The sequence below is a fragment of the Gracilinanus agilis genome, chromosome 1 (assembly GCF_016433145.1).
Source record: "Gracilinanus agilis isolate LMUSP501 chromosome 1, AgileGrace, whole genome shotgun sequence".
Lineage (NCBI taxonomy): Eukaryota > Metazoa > Chordata > Mammalia > Didelphimorphia > Didelphidae > Gracilinanus > Gracilinanus agilis.
Genome location: NC_058130.1, coordinates 161,043,878 through 161,067,370, shown reverse-complemented (window position 1 = coordinate 161,067,370; position 23,493 = coordinate 161,043,878). Strand labels below are relative to the sequence as shown.

General features: G+C 36.3%; 1 protein-coding gene across 1 annotated transcript in view; it reads left to right on the top strand.

Annotated features, from left to right (window-relative positions):
* The window catches only part of RASEF (RAS and EF-hand domain containing), a 118,492-nt gene that overhangs the window by 33,317 nt on the left and 61,682 nt on the right, over nt 1–23,493 (top strand). The window contains exons 2-3 of the mRNA XM_044657234.1: nt 11,885–12,031; nt 15,970–16,060. Of these exons, the coding sequence (XP_044513169.1) occupies nt 11,885–12,031; nt 15,970–16,060 (238 nt within the window). The remainder of the gene's footprint in view (nt 1–11,884; nt 12,032–15,969; nt 16,061–23,493) is intronic.

The window sequence follows — 23,493 nt, the reverse complement described above, 5'->3', positions numbered from 1 at the left end:
TGCTTTTTTATTCTAAAAAAGAGACCAACCTGCACTTTGTATATACTTGAGTTTACAGGTTACTGGTAGAAACTCAACAATAGAGTCCTTTCCAAGTCTCAGTAAAATTCACTTTGCTCATCGTTTTCTCTTCAATCGAGCCCCACGTTCCTTTTAATTCGTCTTCTAGTCCTCTTGGCTAACATTTGTAGATTAAAACTGCTTATTTGTGAGACCTGACATGAGGTAATAATGAGATGCACCACTAGGTTTCACTTTCCCACATAGTATTTCCCCAGGTACTCATATGCTTTTATGAGGCAAAAGAGCTAATTAAAACTCATATAAGCATCACTGCCACTCCAAGAGACTCCCCAAGTTTTACCTATAATGTTTGAAGTCAGATTGAGATTTTAACAGCCTTTGTGTTATTTTGACACAGCTAGAATGGATAACCTATCACACTTCTGCAGTTTTGCCAACTCCCCTTTATCTCTGGTTTACTCTCTGTTGCACTAAAAAAGAATCTCTGTCAATCTTCACTGAGGAATTACTACATTACAATGAAAATGGTTTGCCATTTCCTTTTCTAGTAGATTAAGGGAAACAGAGATTAAGTGTTTTACTCAGAATTACACAGCAAGAAAGTGAACCCAGGTTTGGGCTCAGGTCTTCCAGAATTCAAGCCTAGAGCTCTCTCTACTTTACCACATACTTTTGGTGGAAGAAGCACCCTACCGTTGTGAAGGGAAATATGTGTCTTGTGCTTAGGGTAGGTCAACATGCCCAAAAACACAGAGTACAAGCCTCCTACTCACCCAGTTTTTGTTAGCATCAAAAACTCTTTCATTCTTATTCACATAGATATTACTTTAGGGTTCTTAGGAGCATAGTTTGGGAAAGGCTGCTGTGAAAAATGGCTTAAATTGTTTTTATTCCATTAAAAAATCTTTTAATTAGGTACACAGTTTTTGGGATACAGTATTGCTGTGTAGGTCAAATTACATAAATAATAACAAGATGGGCATCTGGGTGGCACAGTGGACAGACTGCCAGGCTCATCATCATCAGACTCATCTTCCTGAGTTCAAATTTGGCCTTAGGCACTTACTAGCTATATAACCCTAGACAAGTCCTGTTTACTTCCATTTTCTTGCCTATAAAATGAGCTGGGGAAGGAAATGCCAAACTACTCTAATATTTTTGCCAAGAAAACACCCAATTGGGCTCACAAAGAGTAGGGCATGACTGAAAACAACTGATCAACAGTAACAGTATAGTTAATCAAATCAGCTAAGAAACATATTTAATATCTTTGCTATTTTCTTAATTAGGAAATTTCTTTGTGGTAGAGAGTTCCATTTTTAACATCCTAGAACTCCAGAGATAAAGAAGTCCATGATTTCAGCTGATAACTGATATGTTACGAGATATTGAAGTCTCATAGTATTGTTTTTTATTTATATTGAACTTAGAGTTGTTTCTTTCCTTTTTGTTTTTGGAGGGAGGGGGAGATGTTTTTAATCTATGATTTTATTAGTGTGAGAAACACCTGATGGAGGAAAGGAAATGTAACTGAAAGAAATCAGCAAATGATTGCTAGCACACACACAATATTTATATCAATACACGCACATACACGAAACCCACAAAATTCTTAATATAATTTGCCAAAGTGGGAGCATGTTCTAGGGTAGATGAGATATTTTAGAAGTTAGGAGATAAATGTGTGAAGTCAGAAAAAAATGTTTACTAGGTGCAACTTTAGATCACCCTTCAACTGAGTAGTGGCTTATTTAACAGAGGAAAAAGTGGTCTTGGTGACTTGTCTATCTGACCTCATAAGACTGGGTCTGACATCAGCACAGATGTTCTGAAGTAGGCTTTCAAAAGACTAAAAGGGATATTTGGCTGTCTAGTTGTTAATAAGTAAGAGCAGGACACAGAGAAATCATGAAATGCCTTATTTGGTCCATCAGTTGGCAGGCAACCAATTCCTCTAGCTCTGATGTGAACTTAACTAGATTGAACACAGACAGAAAGGGAGTAGTATGTATAGTCATTGTGTTAGTGTCTACTTGTTTAACCTTTGATGTCAGAAAAACAAACAAAAACAAACACCTAGAAGAGAGATCAGTGACTGTATCATTCTTGGAAATGTAACAAAAGAATTCTTCCAATTGAACTCTTTCCTCTCCTTCTCTCTCCTTTTCTTCCTCTAATCCCACTTCCTTCACATAAAGTAATCAAAGTAATGACAATGTTAAAAAAGGAAGGAAGGCATTTAGAGACCATTTAATATGAAACCCTTTCCAGTGATTAGGAAACAGATACAGAAAATGTTGACACTACTAATAGCTAACATATGTATTTGTTTGAATATTTGAAAGGCATTTTATGTGTATTTATTTTATTTAATCCTAAAAATAATCATGGAATGTGGGTACTAGTATTATCCCCATTTTAGAAATGAGGAAATTGAGGCTGAGGCTGGTAAAATGACTTGGCAAGGGTCACATAACCAATCAGTAAAAATCTGAGACAAGATTTGAACTCTAGCTTTCATAACCTCTACCTAATTGTTTCAGAGAAGTTCAATGACTTGTTAAAAGTAACATGGGCTGGGCAGAGTAGAGCTGAGACTATAAATCATGCCTCCTGCCCCACTACTCTGTCCATAATACCAGGGCTATTGAGTTGTTGTATTTTGGGAGCTGTGAAGGGTCTAGGCAGATATTTTTGCTGGGAAAAACCTGTGAATCTTACTATTTGCACAACGAATAATATTCCTCAGGTTTCTAATCAAAGATTGCAAAATGCTTTGTTAATGCAAATACTTATATTTCTCTCTAGAGTCCAACTTCTGGTTAAACTAAATGGTTATCCCACTATTTATATCATTTATGAAGCAATAGGGTAAAGGATAAAATAAATGAGAAAACTCAGTATTGGGGTGCTTCATTTTGCACAAGAGATTTTTTAACATCTAGTTTTCGTAATTCAAATCTTACTTGGTTGCACCAGGGCAATAAATCCTTTTAAGGAAGGCTTGCAGTGACTATTTTTTAAAGTAGAAAATTATTTAGTAATGAGAGTAATAATCCTCTTAGCACAGCAGGTTATACTGGATAGAGCCAGCATTTAGAGTTAGAGGACCTCAGTTTAAATCTTAAGTCCTCTACTGATTTGATTTGTAACTAGTGTAGTCAGTGGATGAAGCAAAATGTCCTGGAAAGAGTGATAGATAGCTAAGACCTGGGTTCAAATGCTAGTTTTACCTCTTAGGAACATGTGACCTTGGGCTAATCACTTCTCTCTGGGTATCAGTTACCTCATCTGTAAAGTTAGATTAGAGATGACTATATATATATATATATATATAGTCATCTCTAATCTAACATATAGTCATCTCTAATCTAACTTTATATATATGACTAGACTAGTAAAACTAGCTACATCAAAGGCCTTTTCAGTCTCTAGACTTGTGATCTTAATAGTTTTCTTTTTACTTTATTTTTTGGTGAAGGTAATTTTGTCCATCAGTTATTCTTCAGTTTGATTTGATAGTTGTGCATTATTCTGCTGCTAGCATGTCCTCCTGGGGGATTATATCTTACTGAGGCATTACAGTATTTCTAGTGAAGGAAAGTCATTGTAATTTAAAGAAGGGACTGTATTAAATAATTAGGGGATCAGGAAAAATTTTATGAAAGTCAATAGCACCTTAAATGAGGCTTGACAAAAGTTATAGATTCTTTTCTTTTCCTTTTTTAATTTAGAATATTTTTTCCATGGTTACATGATTCATGATTTCTCCTCAACCCCCCTCCCTACTCTTTCCTCCCCACTCCTGAAGATGACAAGCAGTTTCCCTGGCTTATACATGTATCATTGTTCAAAACCTATTTTCTATGTTATTTATATTTGCAGTAGAGTGATTTTTAAACAACAAAACCCTAATCATATTAATATTGAACTACATGATTGATCATATGTTTTTTTTTCTGCATGTCTACTCCCACAGTTCTTTCTCTGGATGTGGATAATGTTCTTTCTCATAAATTCCTCTGGATTATCCTGGGTCATTGCATTGCTGCTAGTAGAAAAGTCCATTACCATTGATTCTGCCACTATGTATCAGTCTCTGTGTATAATGTTCTCCTGGTTCTGCTCCTTTCGCTCTGCATCACTTCTTGGAGATCTTTCCAATTCACATGGAATTCTTCCAGTTCATTATAATAAAGTTATAGACTCTAAGAGAAAGTGGTATGAAAGGAATACATTCCATCCATACAGGGTTACTTATGTGTATAAATGCATTGAAATGGAATTTGAGATTTTTGGAATTGTTTGACTGAAATTGAGTCATGAGGGAATGACTGTAAGAAGTAATGATATGAAATGAGCCTGGAAAGGTGGGAGTGGAACAAAATTTTAAATGTCTTTACATTTTCAGTTGAGTTTCTTTTTCATCCTAGAATGCAATAGGAAGCCCCTAAAGATTCTTGAGAAAGGTAGTAGTAGACTTGTACTTTAAAAATATTATTTTTGTGGTATAAAAGGTGGATCAGAGAGGAAGGAGAATAGAAACAGTAGGAGCTTTAGGAAGTGATAAGGGAATAGAATACACTAGTAACATTAAGAGATATTATGGAGGCAGAGTTAACAAGATGTGGAAAATGATTAGATGAGGGAGGATTGATTAAAAGGAGAATAGAGGCAAGGATAACAGTGGTATTCCAAAATTTGGAGAAAGATGATGATGCCTTCAGTAGGAAATAGGGATATTTGTAGGAACAGTGGGTTTTGTTTTGGATATAATGAATTTGAGATGCCCATGGCTCAACCAAGTAGAGATGGCCAAAAGGCCATTGGTAGTGTAGAACAGGTGGTCAGGAGAGAGATTAGAGATCATTGTGGAGTTTGATCAGACATTTGCATAGAAATAGTAATTGCCTTTTTGAAACTTGGGTGTATGATCACAATGAGAGTGTAGGAACAAGAATAAGCCACTTACTTATGTTTGCAGATCTTGAGTTTATGATGTCTCTCTCCTTTTGCTTCCAGTAAAGAGAGTTGAAGAATATACATAAGCTCATAATTATGCTATTTGTTTCCAAGTTATTGTTAAACAAACAACAAGAGCTCTAAATTCCAAAGAACAAAAAGCAAATGGATTTTCACTTTTCTTTTAAGTTTGCATAAATTCATCTTCTGTGATATTTTTATCTATTTTATTACTCTTGAGTTAGTAGTATTCTTTTAAGATTTGTTCTTCTGAAGAATAAGGGATTTGTTCTTTCTTTGAACAGAGTTTGAGATTTGGAAAGGTAACCAACCTAAACATAAAAGGAATCCCAAATATAACATAACTGACAAGGGGATATTTATTCTCTACTTGAAAACCTGTAATGAGAGGCAACCTCTCAAAACTATCCATTCCATTTTGAGACAGACATAACTGTTTTCTTGACATTAAACCCAAATTTGCTTCTTTATACCTCTTACCTTTTGCCTCCTGGTTCAGGCCTCAGGGGCCAAACAGAGTAAGTCTCACTTCCTCCACATGACAACCCACCAAACACTTAGAGGCAGAATTTTTCATGGTATTTATTGTTTATCTAAGAGGGCTTTCTAATGCCTGGCACATTGTTAGTGTTTAATAAAGGATAAATAACAAAGCAATGATGGTATGTTTTGAAATTCCATACTGTCTAGTGTAAGGGAGGAAATGTTTTTTGTTTTTGGTCAAATATATTAAAAGATGGTCGCCAGAGGATTGGACAATTATCAATCCTCAATTAAGAATAATCTCAAGTCAAAATTGACTTTTATGGAAGTTTATTTACAAGATATTTACAAGATATTACAAAGATATTTAAAGCCGTTGAAAAGAAATTGAGAAGAGAGAGAGGAAATAAGGAAATAAGAATCTAGCACAGTAGGTAAATTACTACGATCCTCTAATTAATCCAGGTAGATCTAATTAACCCTCAGCCAGGAGTCAGAGGGCCAGAGGCCCAGAGGTGAATGAAGCTAAGCTTAATTCACAGAGTCTATTAAAGGGAAGTTCCTTAAGAGAAGTTCAGGAAGATTCAGTCATTAAACTCACCACGTGGACTTCTAAAGAAGATATTTAAAGCCGTTTCACTAAGGTCTCAGTGTTTCAGCCAGCACTCCTCCACAGACCAGAAGAACTCCAACAGCCCTCTTCATCAGAAGATTCTCTACAGCAGAAGACCTTCTCCTTTCAAAGGGGTCACTTATGCATCACTTCCTTTGCCTTCCCCTAGTTTGCATGTGGAATCACAATAGACCAGTGATTCCCAAAGTGGCGCCACCACCCCCTGGTGGGTGCTGCAGTGATCCAGGGGGGCAGTGAATAACTGTAAGGGGGCGGTGATAGTATGTGACAGGGGGCTCTAAGTAATATTTTTTCTGTAAAGGGGGCAGTAGGCCAAAAATGTTTGGGAACCACTGCAATAGACTCTTCTCTCAGGAAGCCTAGGGGACAGTCAGTTGATTCTGATTCATCACCCACTCTAGTACACGTGGGTTAGGGACCTCCCAGAATTGGAGGTGCCCTCACCTTTGGTGATTAAATCTAAAGATGGGCAGTGTAGACTTAATCTAATTATCACACTAGGAATGTGGTTTTTCTTTTGCTGTCCATAAATATTATCCATGATGATGACAGTAGATTCATAGCATTTTCCTATGATTATTAGACCTCATAGGAAGGGTTAGAACTCCCATTGTTAGATAGCTTGGAATATACTATTTGCCTCAGCAAAGCATTTATGTTTTAGTTGTGAAGTTCAGCTGATGTGGTGATGTTAGCCCCAGGCATGATTAAACTGGTTTGGTAGATGGGGAAACTGGCAAGAGCTTATAGCCACGTGGACACCCTGGGGCCAACCTTAACTAAACTTCCTAAATGATCTGTGCTTTTCACTCATTGTGATAGAACATAAGCTTATGGATTCACGCACAATCTTGGATTTTTCTACCTATTGGCCCTCAAAATCAGAGTTTGCTGAGTTATCAAGGGAATGGCTGGATGATGACTCTACTTGATTTCAGGGGGGAAAATAAGAGTTTGAAGTTGATATTTAAATAGAGAAGTTGAAGAGCAAGGATCTGGACTACTGGGAGATGGAGAGGGAAGGTGACCTGATTAATTGGTACTGGTTAAACTTTATTCAGGGCAGCTAGGAGGCAAAGTTGACAGAGTACCAGACCTGGAGTCAGGAAGATCTGAATTCAAATTTATACTGAGATACTTAATAGCTATGTGACTCTGGGCAAGCCTCTTAAAACTATTTGCCTTAGTTTCCTCATTTGTAAAATGAGCCGGAGAAGGAAATGGCAAACCACTCTAATATCTCTGCCAAGAAAACTCTAAATGGAGTCACAGAGAATCAGATAGGACCAAACAAACCTTATTCATAGGAGCCATGAAAGGACCAATGGACACCCAGATTGAATAGCAATTGTAGAAATTTGTTTAGAAGGAATTTCCTCATCTAGGACTTCACTCTCTTCATGAAATTGCTGATCTGCCCCTTTCTTCATGCTGAAGAAGTATGGTGTAGCATCTTTTAGCCCAGAGAACAGTGCTAGACTTTGAGTCAGTGACACCTGGGTTCAAATTCTACCTCTGAAACTTAATAGTTATGTGACCTTGGTCAAGTCACTTGACTCATATGAATTTTAAATTCCTCATCAGTAAAATCAAGAGTTTTGACTAGGTATCCTCTGGAACACCTTCTAGCTTTAAATCTGTTATCTTTTGACTCCCAAATGTATAATTCTTTCTCCTTCCCTTAGGGATTTGATTTTGTGTGAGCATTTTTTTTTTGGTGTTAATTTGAAATATTCAGGGTATGTTCTTACATCAGAATTTCCCCTTTTTATGTCTTTTTTGATTTATAATCCTATAATATAAAAGATAACTAATTTTATTAGTGACTCATATTGAGACTATTCTAGACTTCAGTAGGAAATGTGGCCACAATATGTTATTTACTAGCTAATCCTTGATTTGAGCTAAACTTAGCTTTTGATCACAGCTAGGTCTTGTAAAGGCCAGAAATGTAAGGGGTAAAAATTAAGGGATTGTACTAAATTTATCAGAGTGTGGTCACCAGGAATTAATCAATTCCAAATAATTTTTTAGCAATTTATATATAAAATAGAGAGAGTGAAAGTAGAGAAATGAGAAAGAGGGCAGAGTAAGAGATCTAGCTTAACGACCTAGAATATGTGCTCAAGCCCTGCATTTATTCCAGCAGGGCTCCAGAAGCCCCAGCCAGAGGGCCTAGGAGCCAATTAAACAAGGGTTTTAGACATGAGGCTTCTTCCAAAACAAGGGGCCTCTTCAAAAGCTAGTACCTCTAGAACAGGGTTCGGCAACGTATGGCTCTTGATCCATATCTGGCTCTTTTGAGGGCCAGATATGGCTCTTTTTGCAGGAGCCATAAAGTTAATTTTTTTTCAGGCCCTGTTACAGGAGCTCGCACTGTATGGCTCTCACGAAATTACATTTTAAAGAAATGTGGCGTTTATGGCTCTCACGACCAAAAAGGTTGCCAACCCCTGCACTAGAACAAGCCAAGGAAGGGAATCATCCTTTTTCACTCACACACGTGGCCAGTCCTAATAGAAAATAGAAAGCAGTCCAAGGTCCTCAGCTGGAACTCCTCCAGGGTCAAGTTGAAGGTGAAAACTCCCCTCATAGGAAGTTCTTGTCACTTATAAAGACCATTCCTTTTGTAACTTCCTGTGCTTTCCTTCCACTTTACATGGAGCAATTGCAGCTATATCTTTGCTTAGGACTGCCCAGGGGGCAGTTAGTGGGTTTCTGATTTGTCACCCACTATTGCACATGTGGGTCATAGACCTCCCCTACTTAAGGATAAATGGGGTGTATACACTTCTGGTGATTAAATCTAAAAATGGGCAGGGGAGAGTTAATCCCATCTTCACAGTGTGCAGTGGATAGAGTGCCAGGCTTGGAGTTAGGAAGACCTGAGTTCAGATTTGACCTCAGACACTTACCAGCTATGTGACCCTGTTTGCCTGCGTTTCCTCAGATAAATTAAGCTGGAGAAGGAAATGGCAAACCACTCCAATATTTTTGCCAAGAAAATACCAAATGGGGCCACAAAGAGTCATGAAGAGTTGGACATGAAAGAAACAACTGAACAACAAGCTTTTGATGGCAGACACAAAGTTGCCTTGCCCAGGTGGTGCTCTAAGCCTTTTCAACTTGATAGGATCCTCTACAATTTTGTTCTAATTATGCATGTCAAGGAGGCAGCTGGACATAGTGAAGAGGGAAACTGGTCTTGAAGCCAGGAAGACCTAGATTCAGGTTCTGCTTTTGGTCATATGTTGGTTCTCTTACTCTAGACAAGTCACTTATTGACCTCTTATTGACCAAGACTTGTGATGTCAAAGGCAAAGAGAAACTGACCCCTGTGGGCTGCATATTGACTTAGGAAGTCATGAGTTAACGTTAGCTATGGTGTATTGTACTTTTGTTTGTTTTATAAATGTTTCCCAATTAAAATTTAATCTAATTCTAGCTAGAATTTTGAAGATCACTGGCTACAAGCTAGATATTTCTGCTCTCAAAATTCAAAATTGCAGAAATGGTACCAACCTATATTGAAAGATTAGTTTTCTTTACTTGGGAGATCACGCACTACACCAGGAAATCACAATTCTCTTCCCTACAAGGATATGGATCAGGGGAGGAACCCATAGTCACCTCATGAAATGGTGAGATGTTAGAACAGACCTTTTTGGAAGGCACAGGTTTTTGTGGTTCATTTTATGTAATAATTTACAAGGGACATGCTGGTAAACATTTAGCAGACTAAAACAATGTGTGCACAATATACTTTTAAGATTAATCTACACTATTTAACATTTTCTCCATTACTATCTTTAACAATAATTCAAGCCCTGATTTGCATTTTTTTTCTGATTTCTGAGGTGTAAAGGCTCACAACATTGAAAATTTTACAGCAGGTTTTCCTTAGCTCTTTGTCAGTCAGTAAATCTATATTAAGCATCTGCTAAGAGTGGATAGAGTGCTGGGCCTGGAGGCAGGAAGATCTGAGTTCAAATCTGGCCTCAGACACTTTTTAGTAGCTGTGTGATCCTGGACAAGTGACTTAACCTCTGTTTACCTTGGTCCACTGGAGAAGGAAATGACAAACAACTCCTGTATCCTTAATAAGAAAACCTGGTGGAAAATATTAGAGTGCCATAGTCTATGGAGTCAGGAAGAGTCAAACTCGAAGTGAACAACAACAATTTGCCATGCACTGTGCTAAGATGCTTAGGTTACAAAGAGAGGCAAAAGGTAATTCCTGCCTTCAAGGAACAAAATCGAATGGGGAAATTGACAAATAGACAAGCATTTATGAATACTCCTGGAATCAACCCATTTCACAAATAGGGGGAAAATCTTAGTATAGTTTTATGCCTTCTGGACTATCCTATGTATCAAAAGAGAAGAATTTCATTTCATAAATGAAGTGGTAGTTTTTGATGTGTTCTATCTTTGTCCTTTCTTAGGGCTCCTGCTGATCCTAAATGTAAACAAAGTACAGACATCCCTTCCACATCTTAACTTTCCCTAACAAGGTTTTGATATGTTTTGGGTTGGCATAATAAATTAAATGTGAATTTTTGAGAAGTTTTGCAGAAGTTGCAGAGCATACATGAAGGCCAGCAGACAACAAAAAAAAGTTTAGAAACTTTGAAATTCATAAAAGATATGTATAATATTATGCAATATCAACATATTTTATTTTTTAGAAATTCATATTTATTTCATATTTTTCATATACTATTTTTTACTTAACATTGAACTACATATAACCTATTACCATATATTTAACCCAAATTTTACAATAAGGCACTATAAACACCCCTTAAAAGAAAGAAAAAAAAATTGAAATTTCTTTGATATGAAGAAACGACCAAAAAATATGTGTGGATTTTTCAGACAAGGGAGTATTGCACTCCTGACTCCCTTTGATGTGGAAGGGATAACTGTGGGGACAGAAATATATTGACTGATATTTTATACATCTCTAAATGCTTAGAATGTATAACAGATACTTAACTATTGTTGATTTATTTTTAATTTACCGTTCAGAGCCTGTGAAATTCAGCATGAGTAACCTAGAGCAATTCATGTGAAAGAAAATGTTATAAGGGTTGGAAAATTAACCAGGTAGAAACCATCATAAGATTAGAGCAATTAACCATATCTCATAAATTATTTTAAAATTTAAACATTTTTACGTGTTTATACAATTTTTAATAATCATTTTCTGACATTTTGTGATCCTTGTTCTATCTCTCCTTCGCCCCTCCTGAGATGACAATGTGATATAGATTGTGAATATGTTACAAAAATATATATTTCCATGTTCATCATATTGTGGGAGAAGATATATATGGCTTACACTACAGAAAAATTTGTGGAGGAAATAAAATGAAGAATGGCATGCTTCAATCTGCATTCAGATTCCATCAGTCCCTTTTTTGGGCAGTAGATAGCCTTTTTGTCATGAGTTCCTTGGAGTTGGCTTGGATTCTTGCCTTGTTGATAACTAAATCATTCACAGTTGATCATTTTACATTATTGCTGCTATTGTGAATATTATTCTCCTGGTTCTGCTTATTTCATTTTTTATCACTTCTTGTAAGTCTTTCCAGGCTTTTTTCTCCTCCAAATTTTGTTCCAGATAGCCTTGCTGTCCCATATACTACCCTTATTCCTTCTTCTTTGCTTTGTCCCTATCCTGTTTCCTTTGTCTATAAAGTGTTTGTTCTGCAAATGGGAGCTTGATTTTTTTCTTCTTTTCTTTTCCTTTGGCAGAAAAGAGCAAGTTAGTGTTCTGTATCAGAATATCAACCTTGTGGAGCCAAGATTAATTCAGCCTTATGAACATGTTATCAAGAACTTTATCCGAGAGATCAGACTTCAAAGCACAGAGATGGAAAACCTGGCCATTGCAGTGAAAAGGTAGTAAAATATATATGTGTGTATGTGTATATGTGTGTGTGTGTGTTTATTTAATTTCTTCTAATATCATTGGTTTAAGGAATACCCAATAAGGAAACCCTTTCAACCAATTCATATTAGCAACTACTCTTCCTTCAAGCTGTCATCTATTCTCTTAAGTCATATTCATTTTATATCTTATATCTGTCCTACAGTTTCCCATGATAAGTCTTAGAGAATTTCTTGATGTGGGTCTCAGGGAGATCTTAGTGACTCGTCCAGGATCACATAGCCCATGTGTGTCTGTCACATGTGGGACTTAAAAGCAAGCCTTTCTGATGCTCCCCCCCCACCCAGGCTCCCCACCAAATTTTTGGACCCCTTTTTATATTCTTAAATTATCGAGCACATCAAAGGGTTTTTGTTTATGTGGCTTATATCTATCAATATTTATTACTTTGGAGATTAAGACATTTTAGTAATTATTTAGTATTATTGTGAAAATGGTTTTCATTTTTTTGGATCACTTGAAAAAGTTGTGGGGTCCACTCTCCCTCCCACCTGGACCACACATCGATAACTATTACCTCTCTGAAAGAATGATAGAATTGTAATAGGTATCACTTGATTTTATTTAAAAATTTTTATTTAAACATTTCATTCAAGCATATTTAAACCTGGATGAATTAAAACAGACTGCATTATTGCAGTATGTCAGGCTACCTGAATTTCAATAGTTCAAGGTACTATTTGAAAAAGAATGTCAGAATGTAAATTAGAGTGGAGTCACAAGCAGGTCAGGGCTTCAAAACATTGATTAAGTGCCTGGCCCTGAGCTAACTAGGAGTTGGGAAATCAAAGAGGAGAAGCTTTCAAGGGCCTTACATTCTAGAGGGCTTCAGTCAGTGAGACATGAATCCAGATTATTCTGGGATATAAAAAAAAAACAACTGTTTTTGAGCTATACAAAAGTTTGTTGGAAGCAAGAGTTCAAGAGTAAAGGGTGGTCCTACGCTCGGCACAATATCACAACATTTTGCAAAATTTGTGGCATCACAATGAGATCCTAATAGTTGACCCCACAAAACCTGCTTTTGCCTACATGGCTGGTTTGGTGGGTAGTGGTCATGGAAGAAATTCTTTGCACTTCTGCCATCTGCATTCTGTCACTAACAACAAGACCATGGGCAAATTGTTTCATTTCCTCTTTCGTCATCTGTGAAATGGAGCCTCTCTCAATACCAGAAAAATAGTAGGTATTTAATAAGTATTTATCAATTGGTGGATTAATGTCTGTCTTACGTTACTCACACAATTCTTGTGAGGATCAATAATGAATTTAAAAGAAGAATAAGGCTCTTAGGAAGAAATATTTACTCCTCAAACTATTTGTCTTCTTTCAAATTGCAGAAAAAGAATAAGATTCTGGCCTTCTTAAAAGAGCTATAAGGAAAGTGGTTCTGAATGAGGAAATTAGGAATAGATGGCACTGACAATCACAATCCTTTCAAAAAGCAATTTTGAATCACTGTTAAGAGAACTGAGAATAGATGCTCAAATTTAAAACCAGATGTCTAGACAGATGGTTTTTACTGGGAGAAAGTAGGGAGAAATTGTGCTGCTTTGGAAGGTAGCCCTTCCCTAGAGGTATTCAAGCAGAGGCTGAATGACTACTTGTCAGAAATGCTGTAGTCAGTAAGTTTATTAAATGCTTTCTACATACCAGACCGAGAAAGCTTACTGGGTAGAGTGCCAGGCTTGGAGTTGGGGAGCCCTGAGTTCGAATGTGACCTCAGACACTTACTACTTGTGTGATTCTGGCCAAGTTGGCTAACCTTTGTTTGCCTTAAACTGCTGGAGAAGGAAATGGCAAACCACTCCAATATTTTCCCAAGAAAACCCCATGGACAGTATTGGTGTGCTCTGGTTCATGGGTCAGGAAGAGCCAGACATGATCAAATGACAAGAAGACCCAAAATCCTGTTGGCCATTTACTGATTAGAGTAAGTAGCAATAAATAAATACACAATCTATATAGGTGTGTGTGTGTGTGTATGTATATATATATACACATACATACATCCACATGACACATATATTCAAATAGGCTATAATATAATAATAATATAATAGAGCCTTCCAAGCTTGTTTTGGTCTGATCAACCACAGTTGGATACACTGTGCACTGACTCCACCTTAGAGATATCGTTTTGGTCCTGTTTGACCAATTGAATATAAAAAGAAAAAAAAATGGAGTGGATAAAATCAAGCTCAAAGCAGTGAGGTGGTGAAGTAAATAGAGTGGCAGGCTTGGAGTCAGGAAGACTTATATTTCTGAGTTCAAATCCAGCCACAGATGCTTACTGGTTGACCCTAGGCAAGCAATATAACCCTGTTTGTCTCAGATTCCTTATCTGTAAAATCAGCTAGAGAAGGAAATGGCAAAACATTCCAGTATCTCTGCCAAGAAAATCCTAAATGCAGTCATGAAGCATCAGGCAAACTGAAATAACTGAACAATTACAAGAGAATCAAGCTACAATGGCCTGAGCAGCTTGTGTGTGGGATAAGTTTAAATACAGATCTAAAACATTTTTGGACTAAAAGTGATATTTTAGAATTGTACTTCATTTATTTACTTCCCTCCCATGGTATTGAACTACTGGGAACTAAATGAGACATGAAATGATTTTAAAATTAGCTGAATATTAAGCATAAAACCAAAAGCATTTTCAATATTTCCTCTTCTCTGCCATGGATTTGAAATTTTTAAAAAATGATTTATTCTTGGCATTAAGTTAAGAATCAGACTTTGGTTAAAATGTAAACGTATCCTCCATGAATTGGAACTTTAGAGACTTTTACTAGAATTCAGTTTTATAATTTTGGGAATTCATCATTCTGTTTTCCTGTCCCATTTTTTTGTTCCTATTTTAACCCGCAGCATGGTTGCTATAATTAAGTTATAAATTGTATTGTAACTGATATCTATATCTATATCCATCTATCCCTCCATCTCTCATCTATATGTCTGTCTATCTATCTATCTATGTATTTATCTATCTATCTATCTATAATCTATCCATCTACCTAACCATCTATTCATTTATCCATCCATCCATCCATCTATTATCTATCTATCTATCTATCTATCTGTCTGTCTGTCTGTCTGTCTGTCTGTCTGTCTATCTATCTATCTGTCTATCTGTCTCTCTATCTCTCTATCTATCCATCTAACCATCTATCTTTATTGCCTTTATTGCGGCAACATGGTGGTGAGATAGTTAAAGGGCTGTGCCCAGAAGCTATAAGATCTGAATTCAAGCCTAGCCTCTGATATTTAATAACTATGTGACCCTGGTCAAAAGTCATTTAATCTCTGCTCTAGTTTCTTCATCTGTAAAAAAAGAAATAATAACAACCCCTACTTTCAAGGTTCCAATGAGGATCAAATGAGATAATATTTGTAAAATGCTTAATGGTGTCTAGCACAAGTTGGTGCTATGTTCTTAGCCCTTATCTGTACTGTTTAATATCATAGTAAAAAATGTGCTGCACTTGAAATTTGAATCCCAGATGAGATGCTTACCAACTAGCTATGTGACACTGGGCAAACCATTGCAATTCTTCAAGCCTCAGTTTTTCAGTCTGTTAAATGGAGATAATAATACCTCTTTTTATCTACCTGAGTGAGGGTGATTTTGAAGGAAAATGCCTTATAAATCTTAAAGTGCCATACAAATGCGAGGTTGTTATGTGATTTAAAGAAGCAAGTGTTGTAAAAATTAACTACTAGCTCCATGGCTTTATGTTTATTTAATAGGTAACATATTTCTAGGGATGGTTAGAGTTCAGAATGTGTGTATGTGTGCAAATAAAGGAAATAAAGAGAGATTCTCTTGCTGTTGTGACTTCAAATAACAAAGGTGAATTGGAGTATGTGCCTTTTTAAATTTCAGAGCCCAGGACAAAGCAGCCATGCAGTTGAGTGAACTAGAAGAGGAGATGGATCAGAGGATTCAAGCCGTAGAACACAAAACAAGGAAAGATGTAAGTGTTTGGTATTGCCATCATTTCCAAATGTCAATGCATAAGACAATCCCATTCACCGTATGTACCTATCAGCATCAACATAGATACTGTCAAAGCAGATATTTCCTATCTTCTGTTTATATTAAGGATACATGCAGCCAGCTTCAAATTTTGACTTCAATAGAATTCAAACTGGGGCTTTAAATTTCATTGTTTTGCACTACAACTTAGTCAGCTGTTTTTTTGTCATCATAGTTTGCTGCTACTGCAACATGAATTGAAGGGAATTATTTCCATCAAAACTCTTCTTTTTCATTAAGTTAGAAGTAGAAAGTGATGTCTCTAGATAACTTTAGCATATTTCTCCTAGAACTTTAGTGATAACCCCACTCAGGTCCATTTTTATCATTTTACTGGCACCATTGATTTTTCCATCGTCTCGTTGTGCATGTGTTGTTGTACAATTGTGTCCAACTCTGTGGCCCCTTAAGACAACTGTCCATGGAGTTTTCTTGACAAAGATACTGTAGTGATTTGTCCTTTCCTTGTCCAGTTTTATGTAGACGGGTTAAATGACTTACTCAGAGCCACATAGCTAGTAAGGATCTGAGGTCAGATTTTAATTCTGGCATTTTTGACTTCAGGTTTAGTACTTAATCTCTTGAACCATTGAACTGTCCCTTATTTCGCATACTTGACTCCCTCCTAATACATCAGATTTAAAACTTTTTTTCTTTATGGGCTCCTAACCTCCTTTGATTTCCTACTGCCTCTCCATCCTAGGGTTTAGAACATTTCTTTGTCATATCTCTGGAGGCTGGAGTTCACAGGCATGTTTGTATATGGAGAATGAGAGCAGTAGCATTCTTCTTCCTCCCCTTATCTCTTCCTCTCTCTGATTCTCTCTTGCTCTATCTCTCTCCTCCTTTTCCCATTCCTTTTTCCCTCTCCTCTTCTCCCTCCCTTTCCCCTTCTTCCTCCTTCTCCAATCTCTTAACAAGTCATCCATTCAGCAATGCTTTATTAATTATGTCCTTTACACCAGATATTATATTCAGGCAGGGCAGCATGATATGTAGTAGAAGGAACTGAATTTGAAATTGAATCTGAGTTCATATCTCAGCTCTGATAATTACTACCTTGTAAACTTGGGCAATTCTTGGCCTTCGCTCTGCTTCAGTTTCTTTGTGTGTAGTAAGGACAGTGGAGTAGATGAGCTCTAAGACTCCTTCTAGTTCCAAGTTTTTGCTTCTTTGATTGAAGTCCTCTTCATTTTATGCCTGGATTATGGCAACATTTTTCTACCTAGACTCCTTGATTCCATCTCCATGGACTGCCTTGCTAATCTTCATTAATTACATTTTCATCATATCCTATTAAAAACTGTAAAATTCTGTTTTATTGTCAAGGTCAAATTCCACTGCTTGACTTTCAGTGGTTTCATAATCTGACCTTAGTCTCAATCCCATGATTATCCAGTTTTATTTCTCATTGCTACACCTCATAAAAACACCTCTCTAGTTAAGGTTTAGCTTATCAGATTTCTTTAGTACCTAACTTAAGACCCTTTCTTTTCTATGAAACATTGCTTTGTGACTTCATGCATGCCTGACATCTTTCTACTTGGCATTTTAAGACAATATTATATGGTTTTGTTGTTCATTTGTTTTATAGTTGTGTCTGACTCTTTGTGACCCTATTTGGTGTTTTCTTGGCAAGGAGAGTGGAGTGGTTTCCCATTTCCTTCTCCAGCTCATTTTATAGATGAAACTGAAGCCAACAGGGTTAAGTGATTTGCCCAACTAATAAGTATCTGAGGCCAGAGTTAAACTTATGAAGATGAGTCTTCCTGACTACAGGCTCAGAACTCTATCCTCTTTGCTGCCCACTCTTTATATGGTTTAGGTCTTATTTGCTAATTGCTTCATGTATGTTAATTCAGAATTCCTTTTTGGATTATAAACACCCTGAGGACAGGACCCATCTTTTAAATACTAAAAAATTCAGGAACTAGAAATTAAATATTTATCATTTTAAACATTATAGCTATAACAATTTTGGATGAAAATCTTTCTAAAATCCATTCTCTTTCTTCTTAAGCAGAATATATTGAGCCTCATTTGACTTGGACTCAGGGCCATGGTTATAAACATCAGTTATTACACTATGCTGTAATAGAGTGATGCTCTCAGGCCCTATTTGAAAGTGTACAGACCTATTTGATCCTCTACGAAGTGGCCCTCTGCTATGCTTTACTTTGTGAATGCTCCTGTCTGCTTTTCATGTTTTCTGTCTTTTTCTTTCCCTATGGTATTTTTGTTTCTGTCCATGTGCCTGTGTAGTAACCTCTCTCTGTTTCTAATTTTCTACTTCTGATCTATGGAGGACCTGAAAACAAGTCAATCACATTTGTTAGAAATGTATCTAAATGAGATAAAATAGACCCAGTGAGGGCAAGCTGCTACTTTATAATTAGAGCCAATAGCTAGCTTCCTTGCATATATTTTACGATTTCTGTTTTGGCTTCTCAGATGACTTTTTTGTTTACTCCTTGATTCTTAGCTGTGCTCTACTTAAGTGAACTTGCCAGTTGGCTAAGGATTCTTTAGAATCACCCACAGAGTAGAGAATAGCATTGGGTACATAGTAGATGCTCAAAAAGTTGTTGGTTGGTTGTCTATTAATTTGTACTTTAATATCACCTATTTTTGCCAACATTAGCTAGTATTTTATTTTAAGTAGGGGAAAATATAATTTTTTGTTTCAAATTGTACAGAGATTTCTAATAATGGATAACAATGCATCATCATAAGCCTTTAGAATTCAGTATCAAAATTAAAGTCTGCTTAAGATTTTGTCCATTATCACGTCTGCTTTGCTTAATAATACATTTAGCCCTCGAGTTTAAGGCTTTTACTGTTGCTGTCTTCTCTGGGTAAGTAGCAAATACGATTAAACCCTTTCATGATTTTGCTCTAGGGACAAAGAAAATAAAATGTTTCTGGAGGGAAATAGTATAATTGGTTTTTATTGTCTTAGTTTTATGGAGATTATCTACTTTGGGACTATTGCACTGATGTTCAGAAGTGCATTCTGTGATTCCCTGTAAAATACTTAACCTTGGTGAACATAGCACTTAAGAGATTTAGGTTTTGTCATTCTGATAGTTAGCCCCATCTTCTTTCAAACCTTAGTTTTCCTCTACCTAGCTAAAAGGAAATACATCCGGATAGGTTAGGGATAATTTATCTCTTATGAATCATTTGAAATATATATTTTTTCTTTTTTTAAATCCCCAATGAAATGTGTGCTACGTTAAGTGGCTATGGCTGAATGATCCAAACTCCATGCATATAAAACAAGGAGTACTGTTTCTGATACTGCCTTATAGAGATTTGGTGAAGTCATTACTAAACTGTGCCTCAGTTTCACTTGACCATGGAATGTTCAACAGATACTCTATCTGTACAGTTGGAGTTCAGTAACTGGAAAGTGTATGGGTTAAATTAGGAGGTTTGACAAAATAAGAGGGCAGATTTTAATCATTTAAGTTTTAATGAGAATGTAGTAGAGTTGTAAATTAATATTATTCCTTTAAGCCAGAGAAAAGAAAACTAGCAGCTTTTAACAATTAACAATTTAGTTTAATTGAAATAGAGATAGTAAAGGAATATATAGTATAACGAATATAGTAAAGGAGAGAAATATAGGAAAGAGGTAGAGAAAGAAAATATCCTAATGTCTATACTACTTATCCTATAACTACCTATAATTACTACTCAAAACTGCCCATATCCACCAATAACTGCCTATAACTACTGCTAATAATAACCATCCCACAAAGTTCCAACCTAATCCAGCCCAATCAAAACCAACCCAATCAGTGTTTAATCCAACCCCAATTAGATCTGTCAACGAAGACCAGACACCCCCAAAAAAGTTCAAGAAAGGAAAAAAAAACCAAATAGTCCAAACCAAAAGCCCCAAACCTAAAAGCCAAAAAGCCCTCTAAAGACTAAAGCCAAAAAGCCCTCTCAGTAAGCTCAGGCCTGCCTTTATATTCCAGCAACTAAACTACAACCAAAAACCCAACATACTCCCAGCAGTCAACTTTACTGCAACTGCCAGCCCTAACTGTCAGCAACTGACATACTGACCAACTGATGCTGGCCCCCTTTTAATACCTTTTTCCTACCTCACTTCCTGTCTCTATGGTTTCTACTTCCTATCTCTTTGGTTTCTACTTCCTGTCACTGTGAGCTGGTTAGTCCCTACACATTTCTATGGTAAAAGGACCCCCATTAAATTAAAAAAGGTCCCCCATGAAATTAAAAAAGGAATAAAGAATTCCTTTTTACAAAAGAGATCTATGAATAGAAAATATAGGATCATAGATTTAGGGCTAGAAGTCATTGAGTCTATTCCCTTAAACTGAGGTCCATAGACATTAAATGACTTGCCCAGCATGGCAAATGACTGAAATAGGTTTTGAACTCAGTTTTTTAAAAAAAATTCAGCCTAATACTCTGTGATATTCAGGCGAATGGTCATTAGTTTTAGGATATTTTCCCCATTAAAAACATACTTACCTTATGGATGCTTTCAAAACACATGTACTGAAAAGTTAGAAGGTAGATTTTCTTTTAAATTTCAATGTGTTAATGGATTAAAAATAATTTTGGAGAAATGAGAGGTAATGATAATTACTTGGCAGCTAGATTGTACAGTGGATACATCACTGGGCCTAGATTCAAGATGATCTGAGTTCAAACTCAGCTGTGTGACTCTGGGAAAATCATTTAACCTTGTCTATCCTCAGTTTCCTCATCTATAGAGTGAGCTGGGGAAGGAAATGACAAAACTATCCAGTATCTTTGTTAAGAGAACCCCAAATAGGGGGCAGCTGGATGGCTCAGTGGATTGAGAGCCAGGCCTAGAGACAGGAGGTTCTAGGTTTGAATCTGGCCTCGGACACATCCTAGGTGTGTGACCCTGGGCAAGTCACTTAACTCCCATTGCCTAGCCCTGTAACAAATAAAATTAATATAGAAGGATATATATATATAAGATATTAGGGTTTAAAAAATAAAAAAAATAAAAAAAGAGAACCCCAAATAGGGTCACAAAGAGTCAACAAAGAAACATCTAAACAATGAATTCCCTATTTGTAAAGAGGGGATAAGTGCGGTTGCTGCTGTACAAGTCTGTTGAGAATCAAATGAGAGAATACATGTAGAGAATTTGCAAATATAAAATACCTTCTAAAATATTATTATTATAGTTATTTTTCAGAAAAACAGATCATGATGATGATTGTTATTTGTATCCTAGTGCTAAGGATTCTCTCTAAAAGGATACTTAGAAAGACAGAATAATATAGTCCAAGGGAATTTTTACCTATTCTTGACTTTTAACCTTGCTTTTGGGAGCAGAGATTTCAATTATGAATTTAATTTTTTTAAGTTTACAAATTAAAAAAATTTATTATGAGAAGAGTTCATGCGCTTTACCAAGGATCCCTTTGGGTTAATAATCACTGTTCTAATCTAACTCCTCTCATTTTATAGATGAGGAAACTGAAGCTGACAGAGGATATGTGACAAAATTTGAACCTTGGTCCTGTAACTAAAGAACTGATACTCTTTCTCAAGGATAGACTAAAAATCTTGGATAACTCTCTCTATTTTCATTTAAGTCTGCTTTTTTTTAGTAGAGTCTAACATTAGAAGAGAGAATTTGTTGAATTTAAAAAATCTTCCTAATTTCATTTTTTTCTTGAAATCTTCTGATTATCTTATTTGGAAGGAGGCACTATGGTACAATTAAAAATACATTGGATCCAGGAATCAGAAGATAATAGGTTTAGAACTTGCCACTTGGAATTATTTACTTCTGTGACTGAAAAGAAGACACTTAATATTCCTGGGACTCAGTTCCTCTACCTGTAAAATTGAGGTCCTTGGATTGGATGACCTTTGAGGTTCCTTTTAGTTCTAGATCCAGAATTCCTATTATCTCTGTGGTTTGGGGAAGGCTAGGAAAAAAGTTTTTACTAACTAGTAAATGCAGATGCTTATGATAATTAAGCCATTTTTAAAAAAAAAGGTGAAATGAGAGCCAGAGGATTAGTAACAACAACACTGGTGCTTTTATATTTAAAAGTACTTCACAAACAACATCTCATTTTATCCTTATAACAACTCTGGAAGGTAGGTCCTGTTATCTTGCCCATTGTGTAGATGAAGAAATTGAGGCAGACAAATGTTAAGTGATTTGTCCAGGGTCTCAAAGAAAGGAAGGAAAAAAGGATTTATTAAGCATCTGCTATATGCATTGTGCTCAGCACTTTACAAATATTATTTCATTTGGTACTTACAACAACACTTGGAGTAAGTTGATATAATTCCTGTTTTACAGTTGAGGAAACTGAGGCAGAGATATTAAATCATTGGCTCAGAGTCACCTTTATAGTAAGTGTCCGAAGCAAGGTTTGAATTCAGAGAAGGAATAAGTTTAAGGGAAAGAAATGAGCTGCTCCTCTATTCTTAGCCATTAGTATACTATTAGGAGTCAAGAAAATCCTAGATTTAATGAGTTTTCAATGAAAATATTATATGGAGAATTCTTGCAAGTTTTGACACAGAGGATGGTTTCCAGGTTCTGGGAACTCTATTGTCACATGGCCTGAAGTTATAGCTTATTGCTCTCCAAAGTCACAGATTGTTATTTAATGGGTTGCCTTAATAGATTTTGAGATATAATTTAATAACTTTACTTAGACATGCACAAATCTCCTTCACCTTCTTTGCTGCCCTCCCATTTGACATTTCACTTTTTTCATTTTGAGAACCCTTAAAAACATGGCACATTATCAGTGTCTTTTTTTCCTTTTTCTTTTCTTCTTGTTCTTTTTTTTCTGCTGTGATTTAGGTTTACTTGTTCTCACTTCCTGTCCATCAGACTTGACCTTCACATTCAGCTCCTCCTGCATTGAACTGTCATAGTCCACATTTCTGATTTGAGAACAGCTGGGGTTTAACATTTCCTAAAAACATCTTCCCCTGCTGAATTGCTCATGGTAACACAGTGCCTTTGTCAGAGCAACTTGGTGTCAGAGTGATTTGCTATCATGGTGATAGGTGCTGGCTATTGGGATACATAATTTTGTTTGAATGTAAATATGTCAGCCCTGCAAAGAAGGTGATTACACAGCTTACTTTGGGATTCCACTGTAGTTCATTACTTGGAGCCCAGCTGAGGGCTCTGTGACCCCTCATCTGCAGGATATTTTCCTTTTAATAAACATCACTGAAATAATTGGAACCAAGAGAAGCTGGATATTGGATTTTTTTTTACTTGAAGGGGCTATCCTTGCTTCTTCCAACTGGAATGTTTTGTAGGCTATTGATGGCTCTTGCCATAATGGCCCTTTTGTTCTTGTCCAATTTAAG